The sequence below is a fragment of the Amphiura filiformis genome, chromosome 16 (genome assembly GCF_039555335.1).
Source record: "Amphiura filiformis chromosome 16, Afil_fr2py, whole genome shotgun sequence".
NCBI lineage: Eukaryota > Metazoa > Echinodermata > Ophiuroidea > Amphilepidida > Amphiuridae > Amphiura > Amphiura filiformis.
This window is the reverse complement of record NC_092643.1, coordinates 57,641,698-57,658,432: the sequence shown is the minus strand read 5'-3', so window position 1 is coordinate 57,658,432 and position 16,735 is coordinate 57,641,698. Positions and strand designations below refer to the sequence as shown.

At 36.3% G+C, this 16,735-nt stretch overlaps 1 protein-coding gene across 1 annotated transcript; it reads left to right on the top strand.

Moving 5' to 3' along the window:
* Nucleotides 1-6,048: 6,048 nt before the first annotated feature.
* Nucleotides 6,049-16,460, top strand: LOC140172768 (NXPE family member 3-like). The gene is made up of 3 exons (XM_072195897.1): nucleotides 6,049-6,111; nucleotides 13,306-14,017; nucleotides 15,727-16,460. Exons 1-3 carry the CDS (start codon nucleotides 6,049-6,051, stop codon nucleotides 16,458-16,460), a joined length of 1,509 nt encoding a protein of 502 aa, XP_072051998.1.
* The last annotated feature ends 275 nt before the right edge of the window (nucleotides 16,461-16,735 follow it).

Here is a 16,735-nt window from a genome sequence, read left to right as displayed (position 1 = left end):
TCAGAATTCGATTTCGGTACCTTTGTTAGTGTATATATGACAAAATAAGACATTTAACATGAATCTTTCATTTCTCTACTACAGTAGAGATATTATAGCTGATATTGTTGTTTTCCTCGTTTTTGTCAATTTTGAATAAACAAAAACACCCAATGATAATTTTAATAAACACAATTTTTAATTATTTTACACTGGGATCACTGAATGGGCCTTAAATTGTGTGCCTCTTCTTGTAGTGTATGTATTTGTTAATTAATTGTACATTTTGGTCATGTATGCAACGGATTATTTTTTATAATGGGGAAGGGGACTAGGTATGGCGTTCTACTTTAGTGTGTGAGTTTTATTGAAGCTTTAATATAGCCGTAATAAATCCGTTGCGCATTTTTGGAGTTTGCCAACGGATTTATAACTGAGGAACGGGAGGAGCCTGACGTTCTTCTTTTGTGTGTGAGTTCTTCTTGGAAAATAAACATAATTATAACCTGCAAAGGGCATTTTTATGACGTACTTTTGTGTGCGAGTGTTGCAACTTGCAATGGATTTATAACTTTTGCCAATCCCTCAAGTTATTGCACATTTGAGCATGCTGTAAAGCGCTTGGAAGTTATTAATTGCGACTTTTTGAGGGGAATTGGACTACTTACCTCAAATTAACAATTTTACATGCGCAGGATTCAATCGGATTGACCTCGTTCAACATTTTCTAAAGTCTGTTTGGCTCGGCTTGATGGATCACTCAGTTTACAGGTTGTAACAAAATAAAAATTCCTTTAAAAGGAATAGGGTGGGCAAATGAAAAATTATCAAGAGAAATGAAAGAATGAGTAAGTCAAGTTCACAATTAAAAACAGGGAAAATATGACACAACATCGATTTCCAATAGGGGAATAACACAAAACGTATAAACAAAGTTAAAAGAGTTTTTAACTTTATACGTTTATACGTTTGTTATTCCCCCATTGGAGGTTGTGTCATATTTTTTTTTTTTTTTATCTGATCTATTGCTTATCCTTTGTTCTCTGCTGGTCAGTTGGAACAGATTTTCCCTGTTTTTATATTAACTCTTCACATCATAACACAAGACGTTTTATGTTAACATTTTATATAAAACATGGTTATAAAACTTTTGTAGATAATAGTTATTTAAAACATTTTCGTAATCATACCTAGAGGTTTTTTTTTCTTTATCATCAGATAGAAAGACTTCTGCTCATCTTCTCTGGTGAGACAACAGGGCTGGGGTATCTTTCCATATCAAAGTTTAAAAATCTGTCATATCAATTTCCTCAATATGTTGTATTGCAACTTATGAGGGGAAATGTGTAATTTTACAATATTTCGATCTTATTTTTTAACTTTGTAACTTTATTATGATTAACATAACTGTATTTCAAAGCGTCAAACTATATCATTATTTTGTCCCAACAAAAATAATCCAGGGAATAAAATATTCATTCATATCATTTTTATTTATTTTATTCAACCTGGGCTATTTCTACTGGTGCACATGCATTCTAATAATTTGTCTATAATACCTTATACAAGCATCAAAGATTTGAAAAGTAAATAGCCTATGTACACACTGAACACAAAGTACATGCCGAAGCTGTCAGTATAAAATGATATATATGACCTTCACGATGCTATTAATTTAGCCCAAAGATTAGGAAAACTAGCAAAACTGGTAAACTGGTACTGTTCAAATAAAAACATCTGCAAATCTTGCTGCAATTTCCAAATAGTATTTCTATTACTTAAATAATTATTTTTGTTATTTCTTTTAATACAAACACATTACTGCCTATGACGACTTTATCGTATTACTTACATATCAAAATCAAGTAATAATTACAAAACTTGCCGTAAACTATCACCTCTGTGGGTGTTTGGGATATAACCGGCACGAATATTTTCTCAACACTGCGGCATGTGAAAAAGTAGGTCAATAGTCAGAGAATACAGGGTGGGTGCGGCACGCCGCACGCGCCGCACCCACCCAAAAATTATACAATTTAGAATTATACACAATTATAGTTTTACTTGGTCGTTACGGTAATTTCTTAAGTTACTACATAAACTTTGTTTCAATAAAATCTTTGACGATAAGCATGGAAGTTCATTTTACGCAGTACTATACCTGCGAACATGACAAAAACTGGCCCAACTTTGGCTATTAAGTAAAATCAGGCATAGCGTTTGAACCAGAACTAGAAAGAAACCAAGGAAGTTTTTCTGTTAGCCAATATATTACTGATTCTACTGCATATCACATTTACGCCATGGCCCTTTTGATGTTTTCCAAAAATGCAGTTGCTATTAAATCATGAAAGTTAATTTTACGCGATACCAGCTTGTTATGCGCGAAAATGTCAAAAATAGGACAACTAGTTTTCGGGACGATTTTGATCCCCTTTTCATTGTCTAAATTGTTTGGATCCCGCCCCTCATGTCCTAAAAAAGAAGCAAAAAATATATGTTATTAACTCATTAGCTAAAAATGGCCGTTTGGAGTTATTACTCATGGAGTCATAGTGTTGCACCAAAATTGTAAAATACACAAATTCTGTTGATTTAAAGCTTGAGCGTACACAATTGAATTTGGAATGTGCATGCTTGTCAAAATTTACCCCGGATTTTTACCCTCAATTTTTTTGATCCCCCCTACTATTTTTTGATCCCCCTTTAGGACCCAATTTCTAACCCCCACCAAAGAATTTATAAATACTCCCTAAATTATCGGTTTAAACACAATTATGAAAACAGACATTTTCTGTAAAAAGCACACATGACTGACTCACTCGAACGCCCCTATCACAAACAATGCTGGATCCAATGTACCCGATTAATTCCTTGCAATAGTGTGTATGTGTAATAGTATGTTGAAGTTAGGCTAGTGTAGCTTTTAGATCTGTATTATAAAATTTATTGTAATTTGTTAGCTGATATTATATACATTTGTTTTTATAAGAATGTGCTTTGGATATGAATTGTACATTATGCACGGTGTTTTTAATCAATCGGGTGTATTTGTCATTATAAAGAATTCACAATAATGTACGGCAAACAGACGAAATAAATATTGTAAAAATAACCACCAAAATATCGCCGGCTGCCAAGTTGGTTATTAGCAGAGTAGAAGTATATTATAACGTATTTACAAATTCACCATTTTAAGGCAATGTTACATAAATGGCGTGACAACGTTACACGATGTCTACTGTCAAACATTGGTTACTTGATTTATGACAGACCACATAAATCTCTTTAAAATTCAACTTTAAAAAAAAAGTTTTGTGTGATATTATGTATATAGCTTGATGCATTTATAAACAAGATTGATAACATTTTTAGTATTATTTGCTTTGAAACCAAAGTTAATGAATAAAAATCAACTTCTTCCATGTAAACTATAGTGTTTTTTGCCTGACAGTTTTGATCACAGACCAACAGAGGGCGTATCAAATGTAAACACATGTCACCTCATCTATACCGATATAAAATATATACCACAATAAAAGAAAATATTAGTGTAGTGCTCTCTAAATTGAAAAGAGTGAAAAACCACTCTGAATTTCAGAGTGAATTTAAGTTAGCTCTAAAAGAGTGAAAACAGTACACATAATTTCACTCGCGATTTCGAGTGAGCCTCACTCGCTCAAAAGTGGCGCAAAATCTCACTCTTTCTTGGAGTGAACTGTCAGCCAATCAGAAGCGCCGAAAATCGGCCGATGTTTGTTGGACTTGTGTAACAAAATGGCGAACAGTGTGTGAATGAATGGCGAAAGAAAGCGAATTTGATAAAGAAATAGACAGCATACTCAATAGTGATTACATTTATGTGTAGGTCATAACTCGTAGCAAGTATACACTTGGTCTGGAGACAACGGCGGCAGTAAGCTTAAGTCATATGTGAGCAGTTTGTTACCGGCCCAGTGCCGGTTTACATGTACGCACATGTAAGCTTATGTAGGTTACGCCGCATCACGATTCTCCAGACTGTGACCGTAAACATGGTATTTGCCAAGTGTTATGTCCTACACCTAAGTGTACTCACCATTGAACAGTTTGACTATTAGCTTCACTAAATCCATAGTTTTTCATCATTCATCCCACACTGAAGTTCGACACATTGTGTATGTGCTTAAGCTTTAGACCAGTTCAATATTCCTAGACCGGGCCCTACCCTAACCTGGGGCCTAGCCTCACAACAATTTAAAGCACATAGTGGCTGTTATGAACTGCTATGATATTCTTGTATATAAAATAGGCCTACATGAATAAATAAATAAATAAATGCTCTTTTCTGATTCACTCTTTTCCGGAGTGAATTTTTTCACTCTTTCTTGAACTCACTCTAAAACTTGTCACTCAGATGGCTCTTTGAAAGAGTGAGATTTCACTCTTTTTGAGTGATTTTTCACTCTTTCACATTTAGAGAGTGTAATATATGGTACATCACAGTTCTTGCATTTCTCACTATATGATGAAAAGGTAAATTACTTTAAATAGGTCTATATGATAAAGATCTGGGTAATTTTAATAACAAATATAAAATTTAAAAATTACATTTTTGTCATTTTCTATTAATAATATGGTGTTGTGCTAAAACAGGTGATATTTCTTCTTCTTTTAACAAAAAGTTCATTCGCCAATCTTCCAGGCATAGCCTTATAACCGTTTTGTTGTTGGCAGACAAGTTACAACATGTACAATATGTGACGTGCCATCATCACTGCCATGTCAAAAGAAGACACTTTTGAGAAGGTTATCAATTTTGAGGTTTTTACATATCTTAAATAAAGAGATTTTTTGCTCCACAATGCCGTTTTCCCCAATGAAATCGGAAATTGGAAAATAAGATACGGCCTTTAAAAATATTATTGACAATGTTGAGAGTGGGAATTATCTTGAAAAATGTCTCAAAAATACAAGATGCCAGTTATATTCCAGTCTGAAACTATCAGACAATAATATTAAACATTAATAACATCACAAATTCGCAACAAATCTAAATTGTGAAAAAATCACCCCAGGCAGATTTTTTGCTATTTCTCCATTTACGATCCTGCCCAAAAGTGTCTCCTTTTGACATGGCACGTCACATAATAATATACCAAACTTATTTTTGGCACATTTGTTTTTAATCGATTTGTATTTTAGTTTGTTTACATTAATTTTACAGAAGTAAATTGTTTTTGAAGAATATTCTCCTGAATATTATACAAGGGAAAATCCACCTTTAACATGTTTAAGGGTAGACGAGGTATTGTTGGTCGAAGCAACCTAAAAATCGATTTTCATTATCTAGATCAAATATATTAATGAAAAATAACACCTTCATGTTTTGCAAAAGTTCATTCTACAAATCGTATACTTTGCAAACTTGCTTAATTTATTGTTGTTAAATGAGTTATTTACGTTTTACAAAAGTGTTGTTGTTTCAGCCCTCTTTACAATGTAACTCAAGAACCGCATCACCTATAAAAGTATATCTGCGATATTTCAATTCTTCTACGCGCTTGCTATGAATTGAGCAATAGAGTTTTTGCCAAAGCTCCCTACCATTCGTAAGATGATGTGAACTACCAAATCACAACAGTTAAAAATAATAAATAACCTTAAAGGAGTATTTCTTGATCATCAGCATCCTTCTTTTAATGAAATATGTTAGTAGGTATCCACGAAAAAAGTTTATTCCCAAAATCTCAGTTGATTTCGATTTTGCGTTTGCGAGTTATGCATAATTATGTGTACATGTATTACACTGCTTCATAGACAATGTGTTGTAATTTCGTTCTGGTGTACCAGAACGTAATTCAAATGTCATCATATTGCTAAACGAATTAATCTGCAAGAAATGTTTTGTACATAAACATATGTAGTTAGAGGTTTCCAGTGGTATGAAAATTTCAACTTTTTTGAGAACAGTGGGGGATGATGCTGTGGATCACGAAATGCCCCTTTAATAAACCAGAATAATTCATAACACGACGAAATAACTCAAATTATTTACATCAAAATATTGTCTGAATATAGACGGTGAAAATGATGAACAAATTCAACCTAGGTTTTGGATTCTTGCTTGACTACGGAGTATTCTCTCGTAACGTCAGTTGCTTCTGTAAATGACAGGATGTGGTCGTGTGCTCTTAAGGGAAGGGGTATGAACGTTTGGACAGTATTTATTGTGGGACATTAGAGCACATCAGACATATCGAATTGCATTCTGAATATGAAGAATGTCTTTTGAAATTCGCAATGTAATACACATTTTATGGCAAATCATTAAAAATTGATATTTCTGATATTTAACAGTACTTGAAGTAAACTTTATAAATCTGATGATTTATACTTAAAGTGTATGTAGGTGGGATGAAAAGCCGACGATCAATTGAAAATTTTGACCTTTCGTATTGAAGATATGGGTTTTTTCCCAAAACACCAAAAAAAAATAGGTCTTTTTGGGGAAAAAATCCATATCTTCAATATATATCGTCAAAATTTTCAATTGATCGTCGGCTTTTCCTCCCAGCTACATACACTTTAAGAATATATCATTAGATTTATAAAATTTATTTCGAGGACTGTTATATATCAAAATTTGAAAAATATCAAATTTTAATAATTTGTCATAAAATTTGTATTATATCGTGAATTTCAAAAATGAAAATTATTTGATATCAGAAAGACATGCTTCGTATTCAGAATGCAATTCGATACGTCTGAGGTGCTCTCATGTCCCACAAAAAATACTGTCGAAACGCTATAAACGCACATTCTAGATCCCTTAATACACCCACAAATCAAGGATCTCAGATGTTGTCTGTACGTCGAACTCATTGCATACAGAATTATGGGGTTTATTATAGAATTGAATTTCAACAATAGCGACTTGGCTTCGTTGATGAAACGATTGCGTACAAAAGAATTGCTGGGAGAAAATCTTAAAATAACCAGCCACAAGTACATGAGCGTTGAGGATAAAAATGTAGACAATAGAACGATGGTAGCCACTCGAGAGCGTTCTTTCTGTTGTCTTCCATCTTGAAATGTGTTGTTTTTCTGTAATAACTTCTTGGCCGTCAGCACTGGTCAGTAAATAGCATAATGATCATGACTAATAGCTACTAATGACGGGAGAATATATTAATACAATAAGAAGACAAAAGATAAAATGTAGGCTGTGTAAGAGACGGTGTCTTCAAACCAACAGGTAGAATATGACTCCTGAATGTGACTCAGCAATGGACATGTCACTGCAAATGCCGATGCCCAGATCGCAATCACACCCGGGGGGGGGTACTCAAGTTTGGTTTTGGTAGGGACGTGCCGCTGAGATTTTGGAAGTAGACCCATAAATATACCAATTTTTCAAGAAATTTGGACCCATTGATATACCAAAAGTCAAAATTTTCGGCCGAATTTACCCAAAATTGTCTTAGTTTTTACAAATTTTCCCAAAATTTTGGGAAAATTTTGGCTAAATTAAGGAAAAATTGGCTGTTTTCCGAAAAAATTGAGAAAATTTTGAAAAAAGGACCCATTCATATATGTGATGCGATCAAGCAAAATCAGTCGGAACTCGGCAATAATAAATTTTCAGTTTCTTTAATTGGATAGTGAAAAGCATTAACAAAGCTGGATTTTGCAGAAAACACCATTGAAATTGAACAACCAGTTCCAAAGATATGAGCAATTAAAGAGTTTCCAAAACAAGAGGAAACAAAAGGAAATATTCCCTTTGTTTGGCTATATCTTAAAATCAATATTTCCGAGTTCCGACTGATTTTGCTTGATCGCATCACATATCAAAATAGGCTTTTGAAAAGGGGTCATTGATATACCAGAAAGCTGAAAATGCTACCCATGTTTGCGGCACGACCCCGTATGGTCATTTGTTCTGAGTACCCCCCGGGCAATCACACTCAACACCCGAAATTTTCTGGCAAATTTGTATTTTTCCGCTGAATATACCACAGTTGTGTAACGATCCACACTTAGAGCAGTCAATGTAAAGACAGATACACCTACGGATAGAAACTGAATGAACATCAAGAATTCACAATGATGACTGACAAACAGGCGAATTGGTGCTGATAAATAGAAGAGCATATTGATAAAAATTACAAAAATAACCACCAAAACATCGCCGACTGCCAAGTTGGTTATTAATAGATTAGGAGTACTGCGCAATTCCTTGTGTTTTAAAGTTAGATAGATAACACTTGCATTCCCAATGAAGCCAACAATAAATAGTATAACGTCCAAAGATAGCAGAAGTTGTTGTCTTGGATTAAGCACATTATAATATGAATTCGTCATATTAGTAGTAACATTAGCGGTATCCATTGTTCATAGAGTGATGATGTTGCGATCAAATCGGTTAATTCTTAATCTTATGCAAATGAGATAGATTTTGAGATCAGACGATTTTGCTGATTATGTTCGATCCCGCCTGTAGCTAAGCTATAAAAAGTTTGAAATAAACTCCTCAACATAAGTTTGGAAAGTTTTTCAAGCATCTGTATCTCCAATTATTTGTGACATATTCATATCGTGTTGCATATCACTGGATAGCTACAATACTCCCCTTTACAATGACACCCCATTTGAAACAACATTTTTCGCGGCTGAGTACACGCCTTGAGAATGCAGTGGGGTCTCAAACAGAATTTCCCAAATTGACCATTATTCTGTGCTCAAACAAAGCTAGCCACTAACCTCAATAGCGGGTGGAAAAACCACAGGCAGCCACAATAGTCAGACACCTTCTCCTCATGCTGCTCAGCGACCTGGTTACACGTTACTGTGGGATGGCATTCCATTCGTCAACAAGGATTCATCGCAGGTTATTCAATGTGGTTGCATATGGGGTTCTCTGGCACGCATAGCACGATCAAGCTGGTCCCACAAGTGTTCAATCGGGTTGAGGTCTGGCCCCGGGTCTGGCCTGATGGCAGGCCATTTTGACTATACTCCCATATTCTGTATGTAGTCGTTGACTACCGTGGCTATGTGGGGCGAGCGGTGTCATCTTGGAGGATTGCATTAGGTCCCAGATTGTGAAGTTATGGGATTGCAGCTTGCTGCACAGAATAATGGCCAATTTGGCAAATCCTTTTTGAGACCCCACTACATTCACAAGGCGTGTACTCAGCCGTGAAAATGTTATTGTTTCAAATGGGGTGTCATTGTAAAGGGGAGTATTGTAGCTATCCAGTGATATGCAACACGATATGAATATGTCACAAATAATTTGAAATACAGATGCTTGAAAAAACTTTCCAAACTTTTGTTGAGGAGTTTAGTACCAGCTAGTGACAACCTGGTGTGACAATCAATATGCTCTGCATGCATTGGTGTTCAAGAGCAGATATGCTTATTTACGTCCAATTCTGCCGAGTTCACCCCAATTCACTTTGTAATGTGATTCGAACATAATCGCTGTAAGATCCAGTCAATTTGTAGCGGCGGTTCATTCCCGGTTTTCGTATGTGTATATAAAGCGCAAACAGGATTGAACTACGTAGCCTAGGTCTGTTTCTCCAAGGGTAGCAAGTTAACCTATGACCCATATCTTTACCACTCCCTGTCGTGCAACAAATACGCCTCCAATTGATGTATATGATTATGAAGAACATAGCTGGGGATTCAGGGGTTGGAGTTCACGGGTCCTTATGATGACACCTGAGCTGAGACGTTTTTTTTAAACCACTGAAGTGTTAAGACCACAATTTTACAGTGCGCCCTCCTTTTATGGACTAGATAAGAGCACACCCGGGGGAGCACACCGGGTGGGAAAATCGATGTGCAGCGGATGAATGTGGAGAATGTATGTTACTCTTAAATTTGCATAGTTTTGTCTATTTTGAAGCATAGTCCCTCCCTTTTTTCAATCATTGCCCAGCTCTAATTAGGGGTATTTAACCTATAGGACACAGCGCCACCGCACAGGCGTTGCATGCGGCACGTGCGATTAAATGGGCGTAGGCGTAAGACGTATCGAGCATCGCAACCTCTTGTGTAACCATGGTAACGATCGACCGTCCGTCCGTTCAGCTTTAGTCTGTCTCGTCTCTAGTTGAGGCTAACGCTATGTTGTATTTGAATCGTGATACGCGGTTGCCAGTGTACAGGCAAAAGTTGCTCTTCTAAGCGTGTACGTGAGTGTGTACACGCCCTGCGGGAGTAGGTTAGTGCGCGATTAGAATCTGCCACTGCGAAATTCACCGTATCTGTAGTAGATAAAGGGTGAGAAACAGACCATTACCATAGATAATCGGTGTCTTGTTGAGGTATGGTGAGCATGTTAGTCGCTCGGAAGGCGAGACCCCGATTATCTATGGTGATGGTCTGTTTTGAACCGTTTATCTTACATATACGGCGAGCAAAAATAAACGAATTTGTTGTAAAAGTGTATTCATTTTCCAAAAAACAAAATGAAAAAAACTGATGTATTATTTTGTAAAAGTTGTGGGTTTTTCCCAAAATAAAAACACCTCGAGATAGTGTAATATTCTTCCCATGTGTCCTGCGTGCGAGTCAAATGCCAAATGACAAATGCAAGTGATTTAATCAAATCAATACAGAATTGATCTCAATTGACAATTGTATTTGAAGTGGTTTGGTAGGTTATTCACTTGCTTTAATCCGCTGGAGTTTATTCACCCCGTGACCATTGTTATTCAAATAATTAATGAATAATGCAAATTATATGGACTACAATCTGTTTCAACACCATGAAATTTATATCTTAGAAAAATGTGAGTATAAGCAGATATTTGAAAGACCTAGTAACGTTGTGTCCAATCATGGTGCTCCCCATTATGGGTAGGTCACAGTAAGGCTTTGCACCCCCAGCCTCTTGACTTGTAATGAGTACCGCAGGTTAGTTTGCGAAGCTCCCCTGGTCGGGTAGTATCCCGGGGGTTCTTGCCCTGCAGCTAATTTGCATGGACCGTTGAGCGTTTTTTGGTTGGGCAAGGATAAAGGCAGATTCCCTTCTAAAAACCAATGGCAAGTTTATATACATGTACTGAGTTTACATTCAACGAAACGGTTACTTTTTATTTATGAATATTTACTTCGTTATGCTAATTAAAATTTAATTACTGTTATACGGACTGCAGGAGCCCTCTATAATTTTCTCTTGCCATGTAACATTTGCATTTAAATCGAGCTGTAAATGCATTTTTTCCAAATAATAGTAACCAACTCAGATTCTACATGTATGTTGTGATCCTTTCCATAGTGTTTCTAGAATGTCCATGGTATTCCTTTTGTTTAGCTCGCTGCCAGAGACCGTTATCTTGAGCTATTGTGTTGATAACGGTCTCTGGGCAGCTAGCTACCTCCATTACTCTAGGTAATGGTCGAGGCAACGAACCTTAAACAAAAGGAATACAATGGATAATCTGTGAATAGAAAAGGGCTAGACGCACAGTGACATCGCCCCGATATCTTCATGGTAGAAATCGCCATGGTAGGTTGAATCCACAGCCACCCATGGCCATTTTATTCGGACCTCATGACATGCATATTTAGTGAAGTGACCTGACTCAGGCTACTGTCAATAGACGGGGTATTTGATTTCTCGCTGTGTGAGTATGCTTGTATGCTTGTATACGACATTGCGGTCAATGGTTATACTGTCTCCACTTGAGTGAGTGCCGCTATAGCCTGCTGCACGCTGTAGTCCATACAGGACCAACGCAATATAAAATTTTGGTCAAATTTTGAGTTCAAAACGCACGGCCAATTTTCAAAGCGCACGCTAACGACTATCATATCTGTTCAACACGTATTTTCAAGTGTATGAGACCAAATCTGGTTTCTTGAGAAAAAAATCATGGCGGAGAGATATTCATCATTTTCTAACCCAGTATCCGAAGATTTTCGTCTGATATCAAAATCGTGCATAGCAATTCACGTGTATCGATCCCGTGTATTCATTTTAATGTCTCTGCTACACCAAATAATTATTAGCCAGGCGATGTCGGTGTGAGACGTATATCTAGAAATAAAGACGTACTCTCCTCTGCTGAAGAGATTATTGTACCAATTCTCGCTATTCACAATACGGGCGCCACCAGCGGTTTGCTATGTAATCGTGATGTATCATGGGAAAAGGTCGACATCCAAGTCCGCGCAATACGAATATTACCATGCTATTACATACAACACGCGACAATATTTTTTAGTTTGTCAATATAACGGTATTACACGCAAATCGATAGAGAAAAAATTAATTGTGCACATTTCAAATCACATTATTAAGTATTATTGAGTATCGATTCGCGTGTAACACCTTTATTTTGACAAACTAAAAAATATTGTCACGTGTTCCTATGTAATAGCATGGTAATATTCGTATTGCGCGGACTTGGATGTCGACCTTTTCCCATGATACATCACGATTACATCGCAAAATCCGCTGGCGGCGCCCTTATTGTGAATAGCGAGAATCCATTTATAGTCTACCTAGCTTTTTGTTCACTTGCAATAGTTAAGTTATCGTCATCAACCGGAACTAAAATAAAATACTGCGTCATACTGTGTACACCATTCAATACGTATATTTTGCAGTGTATTTGCAAATTGAGCAGACGTCTATCTGTCGATGGAGGGGACTCTTGTTAATAAAATCAGCTGCGTTGATAATTGTTATAGTGTTTTCATCTTTAATGATGATACCGAAACGATATGCACTCCTGTTTGGAATGATGCAAATAATATTTGTAATTATTTTTTGCTTTCGTTTGGTAAGTATTGTATGATTTTTGTATTAAAAGGATAAATGTAGTTTATCTTGTTGAAAATGGTACATTATCAACTTATCGTGGTTATATGGTTTAATTAATATGCTGTTAATTAAATACCGTGGACATGTGGTTAATACCCGGGTAATTACCAACAATTACCGTGGTCACGTTGTTTCACATTTCTTATACGCTGGCGAAGTTACGTAATTAATCGGATTAATTACCATAGCAATAGGTGAAAACAATTTTTAACGTAGTCGCGCCGCACTACAAGCAGGTTACACTCATCACCTGTGTATGTCTGCAATCATAGATTGAATACAATACTGGTCTTTTCAAAGATACTAATCTTACAGGAGCAAGTGATCAACATGATATTGTTCAATGCAGAGGTAGCGCGTGAACGTATCAGTGCAGCGCGGTATACTAGTATTCAAAATTTGTTTTCACCTATTGCTATGGTAGTTAATCCGATTATTACATAACTTCGCCAGCGTATTGTTGATTATTTGCAATTTATATCACACAATTTTCCTTGCAGAAGCAAAGTAACACAACGAAATATACAAATTTTCTCAACGAATCAAGTCTTTCTACGAGAAAATATATATTACTTCCTATATTACCTTCTAGCGACGAGCGTACACTAGGTATAGTTGAGGATAATGATATTACCAATACAACCTTCTCATCATATAAAATTATTACCGAATCAAAATATATAACAAAAGGTAACACGCTACATTTTGTCATTTCTGCTCGTGATGATAATGGACAATTGATGACGACTGGGGGAGACTACTTTATTGCTCAAATGTACAAAAATAGCTATAGAGAATGGAAAAGTACCGCGGGGCAAATAATAGATCACAACAATGGAACCTACAGCGTATATTTCTACGCGGCGTGGGCTGGTGATGCCGATATTAGTATAGTTTTAGTTCATCCAAGTATAGCAGTCAAATTTATCAGGACAACTTGGTGGAATACGGGTCCAAAGATATTCTGGATTGGAACATTGAACAATACCAAACCTGGTCAAAACTCAACAACATTGTGCGCAATTGTTAATGAAAATGATACGCATTTTGAGTGTAAATACCCGGCGAAATCACACGCCCTGGGAAATTACAGTTTTGCTTGTAAACGTTTACGAGGGTCAGATTGTGAGTTGAAAACAATGCGAGTGGCTGGTCCAGAAACAATGAAAAAACGAGAGAGTTGGCAAAGTCCGTTTTACATTACTTTAATGAGTAAGTACCTTAGTTCTGTTTAAATGACGTATAATAAGGGTAATCTCATTAGCAGGTGCTCGGGATCATTTCGGCTGATGGAGTTCATGTCAGCATTGGAACTTGCTCTGAGGGAAGCGGGACGGTTGGAGTCCCTTAAACCCGGTTTAACCACAGATATTGGTTTAACCCACCAGAGTCTGGTCCTAAGTCCAAAGACCTCAGAGAATTGTTTGATACCTATCTAAGACAAGGAGATATGCAGCTCAAAAAATACTTCCCGAGACACCTTCAAAGAGGCATTATAATGGAGTGCTCATCTGTATTAGGCATTACGTTTCACTATCTGGAGAGAAATGATCAAAAATTGAATTCCCTCCGAAGGTTGATATCTGTCAATGAGTTGACCAAATCACAAGGATGTCATTATAGCTCAAGGCAGTATATAACACAAATGGGTCAATGAGTTACATCAAAATGACCTTGTGTGGTATTTAGTTCCCAGGAAGTGAGTGTTGCCTGTGGTTAAATGTTGATCCCTCACTACAAGAGTAATGTTATTACCGTCGATTTGGCCAGGCGATTTGGTTGAAAAAGGAGGTGAGACATGATCAAATCTCTCCAGGTAACAAAACGTAATGGGTGAAATAAGGCTCCGAAGGTGACTGCGCTGGTGCTCTACCAATGAATTACATCTCATTGCAAAAGATTGTGACTAACAATAACAATGATTAATTTAGTAAAAATATGCAGCTTCTTGTCTGTTTTTAATTTTCTGCAGCAAATTCTATAACCAAACACTGACAAGAGGGCCAAATCATATATTTATTAACGGTAAGAAGTGTACCATATTGACCTTTTAAGCATGCTATAGAGGGCTCAGATAGCGACGTTTCTGCGTGTTTTTGTAGGACCTGAGAACACATCAGATATATTTAATTGCATTTTGAAAACGAGGAATGTCCTGATATCAAATAATTTTGAATTTTCGTTAAATTTGTGATATAATACACATTTTCGTTAAAAATGTATATTTTTGAAATTTAACAGTCCTCGAAGTAAATAGTAAATTGTATAAATTTAATGATGTGTACTTAAAGCTGAGATGAAAAGCCGTCCATCATATACAAATTTTGACCTTTCGTATTGAAGATATAGATTTTTTCTCCCAAACACCAAAAACATGTAGGTCTTTTTGGAAAAAAAAGGTATATCTTCAACATATAAAGTTTACTTCAAGGACTGTTAAATATCAAAAATATATCAAATTTTATAATTTGTCATAAAATTTGTATTACATGTATATCGCAAATTTCAAATAAACAAAATTATTTGATATCAGATTAAGGACATTTCTCGTAATCAGAATGCAATTTGATATGTCTGATATGCTCTCAGGTCCCACAAAAATACTGTGAAAACGTTGTTATCCGATTCTTCAACTCAAACATAATGTAAAATCTTAAACGAAAATTAAGAAAAAAATGGACCATATTCAACCGCAGGTACCATTTGTTTCTAGTTGGAGAATATTTCCAGCAGTTGATGAATTTAAATTTCTGAAAGAGATTTTACTTTCATTAGGAAACGTCTTTGTAATAAACATTTATGTTTCCATAGACACGAGCGATTCAGAGGAGTTTGATCAAAGACACATCTGTCATCGTGTGGGTTACATCAGCAGTGTACCTAAACATCACGGCTACTGGACTGGATATAACGATGCGAATGATATACCACCGATTTGGAACCACTCGTATGTCAAACCAGCCAATGGCGAAACACGTCAAAGGTCAACCAATGTTTACGTAATAAGAAGCTGCTTCTGATGGGTGATTCAACGACCAGGCAGTGGGTGGAAAATCTACCTGCTCTGATATTAGGGAATTATAAATTCGATATAGGTAAACTAGCTGATGTATCAAGCCTTCCACGTGTTTCGGCTCAATTTTACAAGACAATCAATTTTTCTGTCAATTTTCATTTTCATCCACATGCAATCAGTAAAATGGAGATATCACCGGCCGTTTTGGCTAAAATCCGATACGAAGTTGAAATTCTGGATACTTATGAGATAAAACAATGTAAAAATACACTAGGGATCTTAATCAGCCCGTGGGCACATTTTGCTCAGTGGACGCGCCATAGTTTTGAACAAAGATTACAGAAATTAAAGGAAGCGGTGGTTCGATTCCATTCACGATGTCCACAGGTTCCAATCGTTTTGAAAGGACCTCATGTACGTGATCATCGTTCCCCAGAGTCACGGTTATACACAAGCGATTATTTGTTGCAACAGATGGGTGTGCTAATGAGAGAGTTATTCCGTGAAACGGGAGTGTGGTTCTTAGATGTGTGGGATATGAACCTCTCGTATCCTAGTCGGAAGGTCATACATATGCCTGGTGTAGTTGTACAGCAAGAACTTTCCATGTTTCTATCCTATGTTTGTGACACTCACTGACATTGTAATTCCACACGGAAGGCGACATCAATGCACACTCTTGGAAGTTAGGATGCGCACCACAGGATGAGAATCAATTAGAGAATAAACGATAAAATGTTTTAAAAACGTTATAAACACGTTTGGGTATGGTAAAAATGTTTTAATAACATTTAAATGTCTGGTTATATAAAGGTCATGATTCATGAAAGCGTTTTTAAACCTTTTAGACCTATATGAAAAAAAACACTCCAGCAAACATTCTCAAAATGTTGTCAAAATGTTTTTGCAAAATA

Bases quoted from the DNA above. Each gene is read 5' to 3' on its own strand.
- LOC140172768 (XM_072195897.1), top strand. From the start codon at position 6,049: ATGATGAACAAATTCAACCTAGGTTTTGGATTCTTGCTTGACTACGGA. The intron at 6,112-13,305 runs GTCAGTTGCTTC...TTTTCCTTGCAG, and splicing joins ACGGAGTATTCTCTCGTAAC to AAGCAAAGTAACACAACGAA. The intron at 14,018-15,726 runs GTAAGTACCTTA...AACGATGCGAAT, and splicing joins GTTTTACATTACTTTAATGA to GATATACCACCGATTTGGAA.